The 14,062-nt window shown below is 42.7% G+C and overlaps 1 protein-coding gene across 5 annotated transcripts in view; it reads right to left on the bottom strand.

Moving 5' to 3' along the window:
- The window catches only part of LOC146972468 (nuclear factor of activated T-cells, cytoplasmic 1-like), a 60,029-nt gene extending 54,871 nt beyond the window's left edge, over positions 1-5,158 (bottom strand). For 2 of the 5 annotated variants that reach the window (XM_085802703.1, XM_085802702.1), the window contains exons 1-2: positions 4,571-4,892; positions 257-1,349 (exon numbers count right to left, since the gene is read on the bottom strand). In XM_085802703.1, the coding sequence (XP_085658829.1) occupies positions 257-1,349; positions 4,571-4,691 (1,214 nt within the window). In that variant the 5' untranslated portion in view covers positions 4,692-4,892. Of the gene's footprint in view, positions 1-256; positions 1,350-2,468; positions 2,648-4,570 lie in introns of those variants that run through there. The other 3 variants (XM_085802705.1, XM_085802706.1, XM_085802707.1) reach the window with 3 other exon arrangements.
- Between the last annotated feature and the right edge of the window lie 8,904 nt (positions 5,159-14,062).

Below are 14,062 nucleotides of genomic sequence, written 5' to 3'. Positions count from 1 at the left end.
ATGAATTGTTTTTGCCTTTGCTGAGAAAAAGTATTCCTAAGGCAGAAGGTTAGAAACCATTAATCTGTTGAAATTAGTAAACACTTGTTTTCGCTTCATTGTCTTTGCACGGCAATTAAGAGGCAAGACCGCGGGTTTGGTTTTACACTGACTGGCTCAATCATCTTTGAAGTGTTTCATCTTGTGGATTTGTATAATTAACTTTGGTACAGAACAACAAAGTTTATTTACCAGACGCCAGAGCAGGCCCACATACCTGAGGTAAGTCTTGGGTTTAGACCAGGAGTACGGGTGCTGGGGAACGTCCAGAAACCCTCCACAGTAGTTCTCCTTCTTGAGGGCCAGTCTGGAGGGGTAGTCCTCGTGGCAGAGCTCCCCGTCAGGACCCAGCTCCTCGCCGCCCGGCTCCACCTTCAGGCTCATGGAGGAAGAGTGGTCAAGCATCGTCTTCCTCGTCTTGATTGGGATTCCCTCCCCCATGTCTATCACTCCGTCTGTGGTGAGAGCGTTGATGGCGGCCACGATGGCGGAGTTGGTGTACTGGTTGGTGTTGGCGAGCCAGTTCTCGTCCGTGACGCTGACCCTGGGGGAGCCATGCGGAGAGGGGACAGGAGACTGGTTGGGTGAGCAGGGTGTCTGACGGTAGGGGGTACCGTTGAAGCTGTACTTTCTCTTCCCACCACCGCCGCCTCCGCCGTTGCCCCCACTGCAGGATGGGGAGTTGGGCCTGGAGCCGCGAGGTTGAGCTGGCCAGCCCTCCTCGGCCATGGCTCCTATCTGAGGGGAGGTGGAGGGCGAATGGTGAGGGGAGCCTGCTGGGCCACCGGCATGTGGGCAGGAAAGAAGCGAGGACGAGCCTCTGGGAGAAACGCAGGGGGACTGCCAGGGGGAGTTCTGCGGGGAGTTGTCGTAGTTGTAGAAGCCGGACTCGTAGGAGGACGCCTCGGAGTTGCAGCTGCGTGAAGAGATGCTGCTGGCGGGGCTGAGGCAGCTGGGATCACGGTAGCCGTCTGCGTTGGGCAGCGTCAGTGTGACGATGGAGTTAACGCCTCGTTTGATGATGTGATCCTCGCTGCTGCTCTCTTCTACTTCATCCTCAGGGTACTGGCTGTAGGCAGTGATCTCAATGCGGGGGCTTTCCAAGGCCGGAGCCCCGTTGGGTCTGAGGCCGTGGGGCAGGTAATAGCCTGATGCTGCATTATCATTCTGGAGACTGTAGCCCGTCTGGTGGCAAGAGGAAACCGAGATGACAGGACTGGTCTGTAAGGTGTGGTACTGGTTGGCCAAACAGGGGTTTCCCATGCCAAGTGGAAGGGACAGGCTGACATTTGGTGTGTAGCTGTATGCATCTGGAAAAAAAAAAAAAAAAAAGGAATATATTTAAACCGTAGAGAAGTATAGAGCACGACATTATGGTGGTAATTAACTCTGATTACATTTCAGAACAATACCCCTATACAACTCTCCGCAACATGTCTCGCAGCGACTGACTGCCTCCCTTCCTTATAAACATCTGGAGAAGCTTAGCAATCATCTCAAAGCGGTTACTGTATGTGGTTGCTGTGTACTCGCAAGTTGCACAGCCACTCTGTTTGTTTGATCAGTTCATCTAAGGCTCTGTTTGGCACATCCTGCTGTCATATGTACTCTACAGGAATTCCTCCAGCAGCGCTGATGGATGCTTTATTTGATTGATTGCATCACTCACTGAGTGAATTAGGCCCTCCCCTGTGGAAAACTGACAGCACTCTCGCATCGCTCTGAGCTTGTGATTAAGACAAAGAGAGTTTTCTGCAGCGTTAAACGGATGCACCGTGGCACAAACACACACACACAAACACACACAAAGGGCACACACAAGCTAGTAAACAAGGAAATCATGGGCAGACAAGTGCAATGACACACAAGCTCAGTCAGTGGAAACACATACAGCCTGGCAGGTAGGCTACGCCGCTTCAGTTAGCCTCGTAGCAGCTGGCTGCTGTGTCAACAGTTGTAAAACTCATGTCTGGCTTTTATTGATAATGTCAATGAGTGTAAAAGTAGTGACAGAATGAATACCATTCAGTATGAAACCCAGTGAAGGGCATTCCCCTTGATGGGGTGTGCTATATTTGTTAACCACAATGCTGTGCATCACATGAAATTATGAATCCGTCACACACCGCATAATATGCAGGCAGTCTAAAATTAGTTTACGAGATTCTATTTTCAGAGGTGATTATGTGATATGCATCGCACGAGTTCAACACAACAAGCTCAATGAGGCTTACAATGTTTTTATAGACAACCAGCAGATAATATCTAAGCATATAATAGACAATCCAATCTGAGATATCCCTTTTAAAATGTGGATGATGTCTGTTTTTTCTCCTGTGGAAATATAAAGGTCAGACTCTTTCAAAATAAAGGACAAATCACCATAAAAAAGAATATCAAAACCCTCCCACTGCCCCTCAGTTACCCACCTCTCTCAGGTTCATTCTCACCTCGGCTGTGCTCAGACACATAGCTGGGATCAACCTCTTGCTGTTTATACTGGAAATTCATCTCCACCCCAGTGATTATACACTGAGTTTCAACATAAAAACTAGTATGCTTTCAGCTCAGGCTCCTCTGATGCCTCTCTCCTCTGGTTTACCCTCTTCAAGTGCTGAACAGATGATAATCTCCTGCCCACTCCACCCGTCGTGACACACCTCCTTACTTCAGGCCTGACTGACTTTTTGCTTAGAGTTGCAGCTGTTTTTTTCTTCTCTCTCTCTCTTTTCCTTTTGAACATGTGTGTGATCAGCGCACTACGCCGCAACATACTTCACTTTTTTCAAACACCCACTCAACACACAGGAGCTTTCACTCTTGTGCTGCCGCATGATCTCGAAACTTGGAGCTTTTCTTGGTTGCAAACACGTCACGTCTGCTGAACTAACAAAAAAATTACACCAGATCATAATTTGTGGGGTGAAACAAATGAAAGAAAAATAAAATGACTCACTCGAGGCAATGCTTGTACAATTGTTTGCAATAGGTTCAAACTGCGGTATAAGCAGAGTTAATTTGAAAACACTGGCTATCACACAGATTATAGCGTGCTCTTTCTGTCCTCCACAATTTTTCTCAATTATGCTATCACGATCAAAACACTCTCTTCCCCACAACCAAACCAGCATGACTAAAGAATGGATGGGTTTATCCACGGGGATTGTGGTCTAGGCTGGGCTCAGACTGACGGGACCTCAGGGAGAGATAGGTGGTCGCCCACAGAAGTCATCTGCAGCCTGTGGAACTAAGAACCCTGGGGCCACTTATTGCACATGGCTGACTACGGGCTATGGCAAAACACCAGTATAGTGTGTGTGTATGTGTGTGTATGTGTGTCTGAGTTTATGTGTGATAATAAAGCAGCCCTCGGCATAGTGCTGAAGCTGTGTGTGGTTAAGCATGTCTCCTTGTCAAGCAAGTTACCCAGCATCCCTGAACGCACAGATCACAACTCTCTTTCTCTCTCTCTCTCACACACACACACACACACACACACACACACACACACATACACATCTGTTACCAATTATAAGACTAAGACTGAGGGACTGAAATGAATAATAATACAGCCCGCACCCGACTGTCTGAAACCTCAAAGACAAAATGAAATTCACAAGATCCACAAAAAGCCAGTGACTTCAGCACTGGAAGACAAACTATCAATGACTTCTGATGGACCAAATCAAATTTTACTACCACAAAAAGTTGAATCAGAGACCTTCAAAAAAAGAAAAGAAAAGAGAGAACTCCTTTTCAATGGCTAAACCCGGGCTGAATCATCCTTCCACTTAAGTCTCTCTATGCATATCACAGAATCCTTATCAGCTCCTGAGGGCTATGCTCTACAGTCGACCCCCTGAACTCTGACCTTTCAGTGCATGGGGAGATTTGACAACCCTTGTCATTTTTAACATCATAATTGCAATATGATCCTCATATCAGGAGGAGGGCAAAGGGGGGCAACAGCAGCAGTGTCACCCCATCAACAATCAGTGCACATAGGCACCTGCAAAGACAGCTGGAGACACCTAATGGTGTGGATGCAAAATGGGTGCACGCCACTCAATTTACCTCTGATCTGATCACACAGAGCAAAACAACATTAGAGAAGTGGATGCAATTATAAGTTTAAAGAGTAATGTGTCAAATTAAAGGTATATATTTCCCCATTAGATATACACTTTACAGTTTTGATTTTGATCAAATTATCAACCAATTGAATGACTAAAGAATAATAATAATATGATATCAGGCAGTTCACACTGCTCAGGTATTCACAGGTAAATGTATTTAATTCTTAATTTTCTCACATTTATCTGACAAAACAGTAGCTCACAGGCTGTGGCTGTAATATTTGTTCATTTAATGCCTTACACAGACTTTGCACGCGCTCATTCTCAGTTTGCATTAGCTGCAGCATCTTGTGGCAACACATGTCAAAAATCACATGAGAACAGCACAGACAGCAAGTTCGTATTTGAGCGCGAGTTGCAGCATTTGAATGGGACTTAAAGCGTTATATGTTTACCTTCCTCTGCAGACTTCATGTTGGCGGCGAGTGAGGTGAGAAGCTGGAGTCCCCGCTCCTTACCGGCTGTTGCTCCAAAGCTGAACTTGGAATTGACGCACGGGCTGAAGGTATCCTGCATTCAACAAGCGATGCGCAACTTTTTTTTTCTCCGGTTGTGTGACTGTAACAAGCGACACCTTCAGCGATGGTAGTATTGCAAGAGTTGTCTCACTTCATACAGTTGAATAAAAGCATAGCTCGCAAAGGATTTCACGAAAAGCGAGTGCACAAGTTTTGAAGACGCACCGCGGAGCTGGGCTGCGCGCTCCGGATGAACGGGAGGGGAACTGTTGTATAGGCTACTACAATGGATCTGGAGAGCGGCGCAGGTATAGGAGCTGTTGCTGTGACCGCGGCTGAGGTGAGTTTGACTCTCTTCAGCCCACTGAAGGTTTTCAAGAGTCTCCCCAGGTCGATGACGCAGCGCGCTTTGTCAGAGGGGCCGGCTCGGCTCCGGTGCTTTTAAAGCTGGAAAACACCCTCCGTCCTCCTGTCAGCGCGCCGCCCATCCACGGATGACGCTGCCGGCTCCTGCAACCTCCTGGACCGCCTGATGATGTCTTCCACCCTGGGATCCCATCGGAGGAGGTAGGGAGGTGTGCGAGGTACGTGTGTGTGTGTGTGTGTGTATCCGTGTGCACGTACACACACACAGAGGGAGAGAGACAGAGAGGAGAAAGAGAGATAGAGAGAGTGACCTTAAGTGTGTTTAAATAGTCCCACCTTTATAGTTCAGACAAATAGTATTTTTATGTCACTGATGGATTATAAAAAAGACTTTAAAGTAGTATTTGTATAAAAACAAAGTCAAATTCTACTTAAACTGTCCACAACATCTATAATATTCAGTCCTAGATTAAAACTACATTCAAGTTTAAATTTAAAAACAAGATAGTGCTGTGTTATGAGTTAATTTTAAAATTTCTCTTTATGTTTTCTATACTTTTCTCTTTATACTAAGATAACTGCTAATAATTACTGGTTTCTACCTTTGTAGCCTAAATTCTAACAATGGGGTTTACTTGAACACTGTAACTAAATTGTAATTTTATGAATGAAATGATATGTTTTAATCTTTTTCTCAGCTTGTCTCTCAGATGGCCGTGCCTCTGTAGGATTACCACTGAAGCTGATGAATGATTCAAGCTACGGTTTTCCTGCCATAGACTTATAATTCAGTGCAGTGGCTGTACATTATTAGGACCAATGCAGTAACTACGTACTCTCCCTATGTTTTGATGTAGCTGTCCCTGACCTGTGACTTCCCTAGAGGACGAGGAGGAAGAGGGGTGTCTCCTATATACTATGAACAACAAGGTATCATATTGCAGCACATCCACTGATATAACTATAATGGCCTTCCTCGTTAACATTGTTATTATATGATCATTAACATAACTCAAACATTCAACCCATTCCCCATGATTAAACTCCAAACTCAAAACGCTATCGAGTTTCACATCCAAATGTGTTTTCCTCGTGTTTGTGGGAAATACGGTTTCACAGTTTCGCCCAAAATAACCAACCTGAACCACTGACAGCACAAACACACCGTGTTCCTCATCTCTGCTTTCCACTGCTTTGTTTCAAGTCAGTCCCCAGTGAATCTGCGGGCTCGAGGCCTATACTGCTTTGCCTATGTTAGAGGAAAATATTGAGGTTCACTTTACAGCTTATTTCCTTAATTGCACTCCTATTGCCATTAATCAGAGTAATGGTCCACATTATCTGCTTCTGTTGTTATATGTTGGAGCCATAAACTGATACAGAAAGGTGAAAACATGATGATTAGATATGTTTGCCATATGTGAGAGTAGATTTCAAATATACTGTATGTTGCGGAGCGTGGAAGCGCCAATTATCCTTGGCTGCCAAATGCAGTCATTATCTAATGGGAATACTTAGGCAATTGGCAGAATGGACACACTGTAAGCTTACACTGATAAATGACGTTTTAATTTGCAATGATTTGTCCCATTAAAGTGCATTTTGCCTCTCTTTAAATTAACAGAGTCTAATAAGCAGTTGAATTATTTACCTTCTAAAATGCATAACTTTCACCAAACAGCGAATGTCTTCATGTGGGCTCCAAATAGTATGGAGATGATAATGATGAGTAAAAATAATCCATATAACAAGTAGTGTAGGAATATGGCTGGTAGCTGCCATGAGTGTAAATTAACAATGGCTTAGACAAGCTACAGTGTAATTCCTTTTGAATGAGGGCCAGTTTGGAAGGGGAAAAAAAATGACTCCCGTGAGTCTGAAATGTGGCTGGCAAGCTTGAGGATGATCACACATAATCAGAAGCAGACAGCCTTTTGGGGGCAGGCGGGCAGGCTGTGGGGTAAGCGTGTGCTGACTGCATGGGGGGAAAGTAATAGTACGCTGTGTTTTCTTTGCCTACAGTAGCTCTCTGGCGTCAGCTGTGGCTTGGCCAACGCGCACGTGTGAGCTCAAAGATGAAAAAGCAGCATCACATACTTTGGGAGATGAATTATGATACAAACCAGCGGTAGGAAAAAAAAAAGTAACTGCACAAGTGATTGGCACTTGTGGGAAGGGGCTGCGCTTAGTTGTTGAACAACTTTAAAACTCTGTGGTGGGGCACGGTTCAATGGCCGCCTGAAGGCTTATCTTGATGGATTCTCTGCTGCTGAGTGAAGTAGCATTAACTACAGCGTCTGTCAACAAAAGTCAGAGCACTTCAAACCAACTCTGCAGTGACAAACATTACAGCCACCAGGTCATCAAGCACTCTATACTTCATTAGAGACATTTCGGCTAATGCAAAAACCTGATGGTGTAATGCCTTTCATGACGTATGCTTAGGTAACTTTGCCCTTTCTCCATGAACAGTTCATATGTCTGACTTTAGTGTGATTCAGGCTCTGGATGAAATGCCCACTAAAGTTAAACTATAAAGGAGGAGGAGCTTAATAAAGTTATTTTATATACACTACCAGTCAAAAGTTTGGACACACCTTCTCATTCAATGGTTTTTCTTTATTTTATTACTTTCTACATTGTATATTCACACTGAAGGGTTCAAAAATATGAAGGAACACATATGGAATTATGTATTAAACACAAAACTGTTATCTGTCATTTGACCTAAACCCAGCTGAGATGATTTGGGATGAGTTGGACCACAGAGTGAAGGCAAAACAGCCAACAACTCTGGGAACTCCTTCAAGACTGTTGGAAAACCGTTCCAGGTGATGATCTCATGAAGCTGCAAATCTCACAAAGCTTTCATCAAAGCAAAAGGTGACCACTTTGAACAATCTAAAATGTAAAACCTATTCTGCTTTGTTTAACACTTTGTATTTACTATATAATTTCATATGTCTTCAGTATGGATCTACAATGTAGAAAGTAATGAAAATAAAGAAAAACCATTGAATGAGAAGGTGTGTCCAAACTTTTGACTGGTAAAAGACTGTGTTGACTTGCTTAGATAAACCCTATATTGCACACGCAGAGGTGTGAACCCAAAATTGTGTCTTTAACAGCAGTGAATAAGAAAGCTGGATTCACTTACTTAAGGTATTTTTCTTTTTCCTTGTTACAAAGTCGTCACAGATGGGCTGAGTTAAGTTAAGTTAACTCTTGGCTATCTCTCGCGTCTTGACTTGGATGTACTGTATATATACAGTATTGTGATGAGCTCTAAACAGGTTGCATGGAGAATTTTCCTTTGCTTTACATCTTCTCTGGAAATGTAAGATTATAATTTATAGCTCTGCTACATCTGGCCCTGTGACACTGCACATACTGAGCAGCCACAACATGTCTGCGGAGAGCATTAGAGACACACTGGGTCTTGCGCTCAGATTTATGAGTGGCCTGCTCCCCGCTCGTGTCTCTGGCAGAGAATAATCGTTGCTTGTGTCTTGTAAACAGAAACATGCTGCTTTCACATTTCCACAGATTGAGATGTCGCTGTGTTTCTTCTTTGTCAAGACTATTTGTGATGCACACATGTATCGCTTTGTGCAAAAAGAAAAAAAAAAGAGAGAGAGCACAAACCTCCCCTCTGTGTTCTTGAGGTACTCTGGCTTTCCGCTCCTTTACTGCCTCACTCTGGTGCATCACCATTAGGGGACTGGAAAGCTTTTGCCAACAGTGCTGATGATATAATAAATGACAAGAGTGGGTTTTCAGTGTGAGTGCTATACTTAATGCCAGCTTCTTTAATGTTTACTACCAGTGGTTTGGCCCAGGAGTCAGGCTACAATTTGGCATGGTCAGAAACCGTTTCTTAGAACTCTCCATAAAAGATTTACACATAAAAAACTGACCAAAACTTGACAGGTATAAATAATCACATATAAAGCTTTCCAAGCTGCGGGCTTAGGCTTGTCATATTTGTTTGTCTAGACATCAAGAATGCTACCATTTGGAAAAAAAAGAGAGTGAGACAGATATTAATATGGATATGGACACTAACAAGACATCATCTCTGCGATGCATATAAATTCAAGGCTACAAACCCAAGCTCTTACCTCAAAACTGCACACTTAATCCCCTCCTTTTACAACGTATAATTCATGTTTGACATATCCGGGGAAATGTGTACACTGGCATCTTGAGTTCTGTACGCTATTATTATCTATTTTCTGAGTTTTTCTATGTGCTGTGACTTGAATCAGGCAGCTTTTAATAGCTGTAAACACTCATTTATGTGCACTCTGTTGATACAAGTTCATTGCTCAGCCATGTTCTACCCTGCAGCATCGGTGGTGTGGCTGCCGCCGCCGCCACCGCCACAGACGTGCCTACGAGTCATCTTCTTTGATTGTCGTCTAATGTGAGAGGTGACGGCTCCAAATGAAGAAGTCTGCGGTTCATAACGCAAGTTGTGAATGGTTGCGGTCATTTCCATGCTACCATCTGGCATGAGTGTAGCGCATACGCACAAGTTGTACACACTTCCACACTTCTCCTTTTTTCCCCCCTCCTTTGTTAGTTAGCTGCTGCATGGAGGTGCATACTTGAGCGCTCCACAATAGGAGAACTGCTCGGAGCTATCTTAGGCATGTCTGGACACTGCTGTATGTTTAGCTACTGGCTTTTTTCAGAGATTCCTCTTAAGAACAGGAAGTAACGTACAAGTCTGGCTTGTAAACCGAACAAGTGGGGCTGTCATCGTCACACGGGCATTGACTAAGATCGTGTGCTGGAAGAAAATAGGGAAGAAACATTGTGAGGCTGCTACTTTGTCACTGTTGTTTACATGATGTACTCAAGATAGATCTTTTCATTCACACATCCCAGAGCTCCAGTCCCATTGTTGCAGGTTTGGAATAATAAGTGAGATTAATATACCACTTTAAACTATTGCTGCCCTCTTGCATCCCATGTCTTGCGACTGTGCTTTATTACAAAGTCAATTCAACAATCGATACAACTTTTTAAAACCCCCATAAGCAAAAGAAGAAAAAAACACATTATGAAAATAATGGAAGTCATGGAAGAGATAAACTCTGCAAATAATCCAGCAGTGACAACGAAAATCCTAAAACTACTACATGCTGTCCATTGTTTGTTATGTCTACATTAAGTCAATGTCCACTGGGTTGAGATATCTGAACACTGTTTTTTTAACTAATGACCTATTACTGCACTCCGTCAGTGGTGTTTTTTCTAGCGCTGGTTTTGCTGACAGTGTGAGTTGTGATAAGAGCTCCGCTGTGGGTACTGTATCTTACCCACATGTGCAGCTAATTCAAAACCTGTGGCCAATAACAGTTTCTATAGGTCAAAGACATATGACCTATGAGACAATTTTCCTACATCATTTCTAACACAGATAATTACTCAGGCAAGACATCTGAGGAGGGCTTTATTGTCAGTTTCAAACAAAACACTATGATATAAGCACTGTTTTTTTTCTCCCCTCCCTCTACAGAAATGTGTATCCATTCAGTTTTGTTGCAATCCCAGTAATGGTTATGGGATTATGAGGGCGGATGGTTTCATTTTTCTAGCCTATGACTGTCACATTCAGGTCCATTACAGTGATTTAAACCCAAGCATATATGCCAAGGCCATTTTTACTGCAGGGTTCTCCAGCTTGGCTGCTCTACATTAAAACACATTTATATAGTCCAACACAGCCAGGGTCCTGGTTATACGAAAGGGTCACTCACAAATCTGAGCTCAATCTCTGTGCGCCTTGAATCATTTTGTCGACCAAATACTGAGAGGTGATTTGTCACAGGCAGTCATTGTTTCCATTGGTATTTATTAAACTAAAAGATGACAGGGAGGGCAGGGGGTTTATTGTTGTGTTATGCATTTATACATACATATATAATTCCAAATAAAAGTAATAAGTAACTGACTGGATAACACTGGATCAGTAACATTCATTAGACTGGAGGTTTCACAGTGCTACTTTTACAGGTGAAAAACAAACACTCCCTCTGCTGACACCTCTGCTCCTCCCTTATTCACAGTGACATCACCAGGTCATTTACTGGTCAGAACTTTGGTCCGATGGCACAAAACACTCAAATAAACATCTAAAAGGAGCAGATTTAGGAAATTTACTTTCTTGCTGAGAGTTAGAGAAGAAGATCTTTACCACTTTCATATCTCTGTGCTAATCACTGAAACGAGAAGAATGGGGGAATAAGCTAGCCTGGCCATAACCAACATTGCAACCTGGTGGTAACAAGACTCCAGGAAGTCACTGCTTCTGTCAAAGAACAGTCTGGCACTGTAAAACCACCAAGTGCTGTTTTTTCATTTAGGTCAGTGTGTGGATATTTTTACCTTTGGACATACCCAGCCATTGCTGATTCCTATGGTTTGTGGTAAGTCTGATTCTCCCAATCAGAAACATGCGACAGGTCTACTTCAGCATATAACGTCAAACTTGTTTTGAATCATCGTTTTGATGACTTGTACAGTAGATGACATGGATAACATGCGTATAGGTAAATGTGTCTAGCTAGCACATGATGTTTTGTCATGACTGACAGAGTGGGGACAGTGTGCAACAGGTTATCAACATTTCCAACTAAGCTAAGCAGTCATCAAAAAAGGCCAGCAAATTTGATTGTGTTTTTCAAAAATGGCAAAATATGCAACTAATTTAGTCCAATAGCACAACCGATTATTCAATCACTGCTCATTACAATGCATATAAGAGGATACTAACAAATGATTAGCCTCTCACTGTCAGTCTTATAACTATTCTTTGACAAATGTTATTAAACAAATAAATACTGTGAAATTGTTCTTAAACAATTTAGGCTATATTAGGCATTTTGTCAGATGATGCAACTGTCCCTGATCCAAGGTGAACAGATCTGCTTCACTCCAGGTTTTACCTACACTATGGTATACTTTTCATCTTTCATATTCACACTAAGGACCACCTGTCCGTTCATTTGTTTGTCTATGACCTCACAAATTAAAATGATCCATCACTGCCTGATTGCCATGAAATGTAAATAACACACACACACAAAAGCCCAAGAAGAAAAAAAAAGGTAGTTTTTGATGAGCCCCATGACCTTTCCTTTACTGGCACAGTGGCACCATATCAAGTCAACCTTTCATTTTTCAAATGACTCTGTATATCTCTTGAGCCCTGAGCCCACAAAAACACAATATTTGCTATGTGCTTTCCTGCTCCCAGGGAAACCTATATTGATTGTGTTGACCTTTTTGTCAGTGTTGCAGGCCAAATTTTGACCGACCTATTGTAACTACGCTGTCATCTACATTTTTATGATGACTATGAAAGTAACAGCGAACTGGCTCAGTTACTCAGCCCTTGTACTCTACTGAGCTTTGACTTGTTTTGCTGGTTTGATTTAAGTTATTTATTGGAACGCCACTGTAAACCACACAATACACTTTCATGGATTTTCTTGGTTGCCTTTAATTTCTTTTTCAAATGGAAACTACTGCAAAAAAAATAGATGCATATTAGTCCAGGCATAGTTCAAGTTTAACAATGCAGCTCCAGTGGTGTGATTTACAGGTTCTTTGTACAGACACAGAGACCGCTTTGAGCAGGTCACTTACACTGCAGTGTGATTCTATGACCTGTCCTTGGTGTTGGTATTGACATGTCATAAAAAGATTAAAAATAGCTTGATCCTGGCTTACAGTGCCGCAGCAAGTCACATTCTAGTCTAAGATCTGCCGACATTCACTCTGACTGCGGAGTCAAGAAAAATAACCCCTGCTGGACATTTACGTAGAGGGGTCAACTGAACTGAGCTGAGCTGTCCTCTTCCTCTTTTTTTCTCCCCTTTTCCTGTCTCCAGTCAATGCCTTCCTTTTTCAAAGCCACACTAATGGGATCCCCCCTTCTGTTTCCTGCTGTTTGTGTGAGTTGCTTGGTAGCCATGGCAGCTGTCCAGTTGGGAGGGACTTTTTCTCTTTTTACTAGTGTGACTTGGGGGCTTGCAAGGTTATAAGGTCAGCATATGGGTGGGATGGTTTACTGTTTTTATGTTGGCATAGGTGAAGGTAATGCCCTGTTTCACCTAATCAGTTCGACCCCTTCTTTACCCCTAAAATGGTGTGTAAATAAAGGTATGTAAATGAAATAAACACATATTAATTCAATTTATAAATGTATGAATCTGAAACTGTTATTATTAAGAACTGGATTTGTATGTTTGTGGTTGCCTCCCTTATGATATTATCAACTGTTCTTATGTTACCCCATCTGCATGTGTCTCTAAAGCAATGCCAATCAATATTATGATATTAATACTGGAGAAAATACTATGTCTAATATGAATTTGTTGTTCATGGTGACAACAAACCAAGAAATGAATCACCAATCTTTGCAGTTCTCCTCAGCTCTATGAAACATGTCTCAAGTCACTCTCCTGCTGTTTACAGCCACATCAGCCATCTGTTGTCAGCAAAAAAAAGCTCATATAAGTGTACAGTGTCTGCATAGCAAAATATGACAGACTCAAGAATTTAGTGACAAGACAGTGGACATAGTAAAGCAACCAGCAGTTACAAAGCGAGGCATTTTACTCAGGGGTCGGTTGAGACCAAAAGCAGAGCTAAAAGGATAAAAAAAGAATGTTGTAGCAGGCTGGCCAGAAAGACGACTTCCAATTAATAGTAGCTAAATGCCTTAGCAGCAAGGACACAGTTTATGTTTATTTTGAGGATCCCCATTACCTACGATCTAGCACTGCTCTTCCTGGGTCCACATAGAGATGATTTTGTCTTGATTTCTTTCCATGATATGTAGGCTATACCAAGTGGTGACCCGTGGTCACAGACTCTGGGCCTTCAATAGGACAATGGGACCACACATGGCAATAAACAATCAAACAAACCAATACAAACAACAGCTACTCACAGCTAGCCCCAAGTCACATGGAAGCACGGCATAAAAGGATTATCTGTATGAAATTCATCAGTTTTATACTGACACATGTGCCTGAACACTGCTAT

The sequence above is a fragment of the Trachurus japonicus genome, chromosome 16 (assembly GCF_045865225.1).
Source record: "Trachurus japonicus isolate A0001 chromosome 16, Traja_1.0".
Taxonomy (NCBI): Eukaryota; Metazoa; Chordata; class Actinopteri; order Carangiformes; family Carangidae; genus Trachurus; species Trachurus japonicus.
The sequence above is the reverse complement of the archived record's forward strand: the minus strand, read 5'-3'. Positions and strand labels throughout refer to the sequence as shown.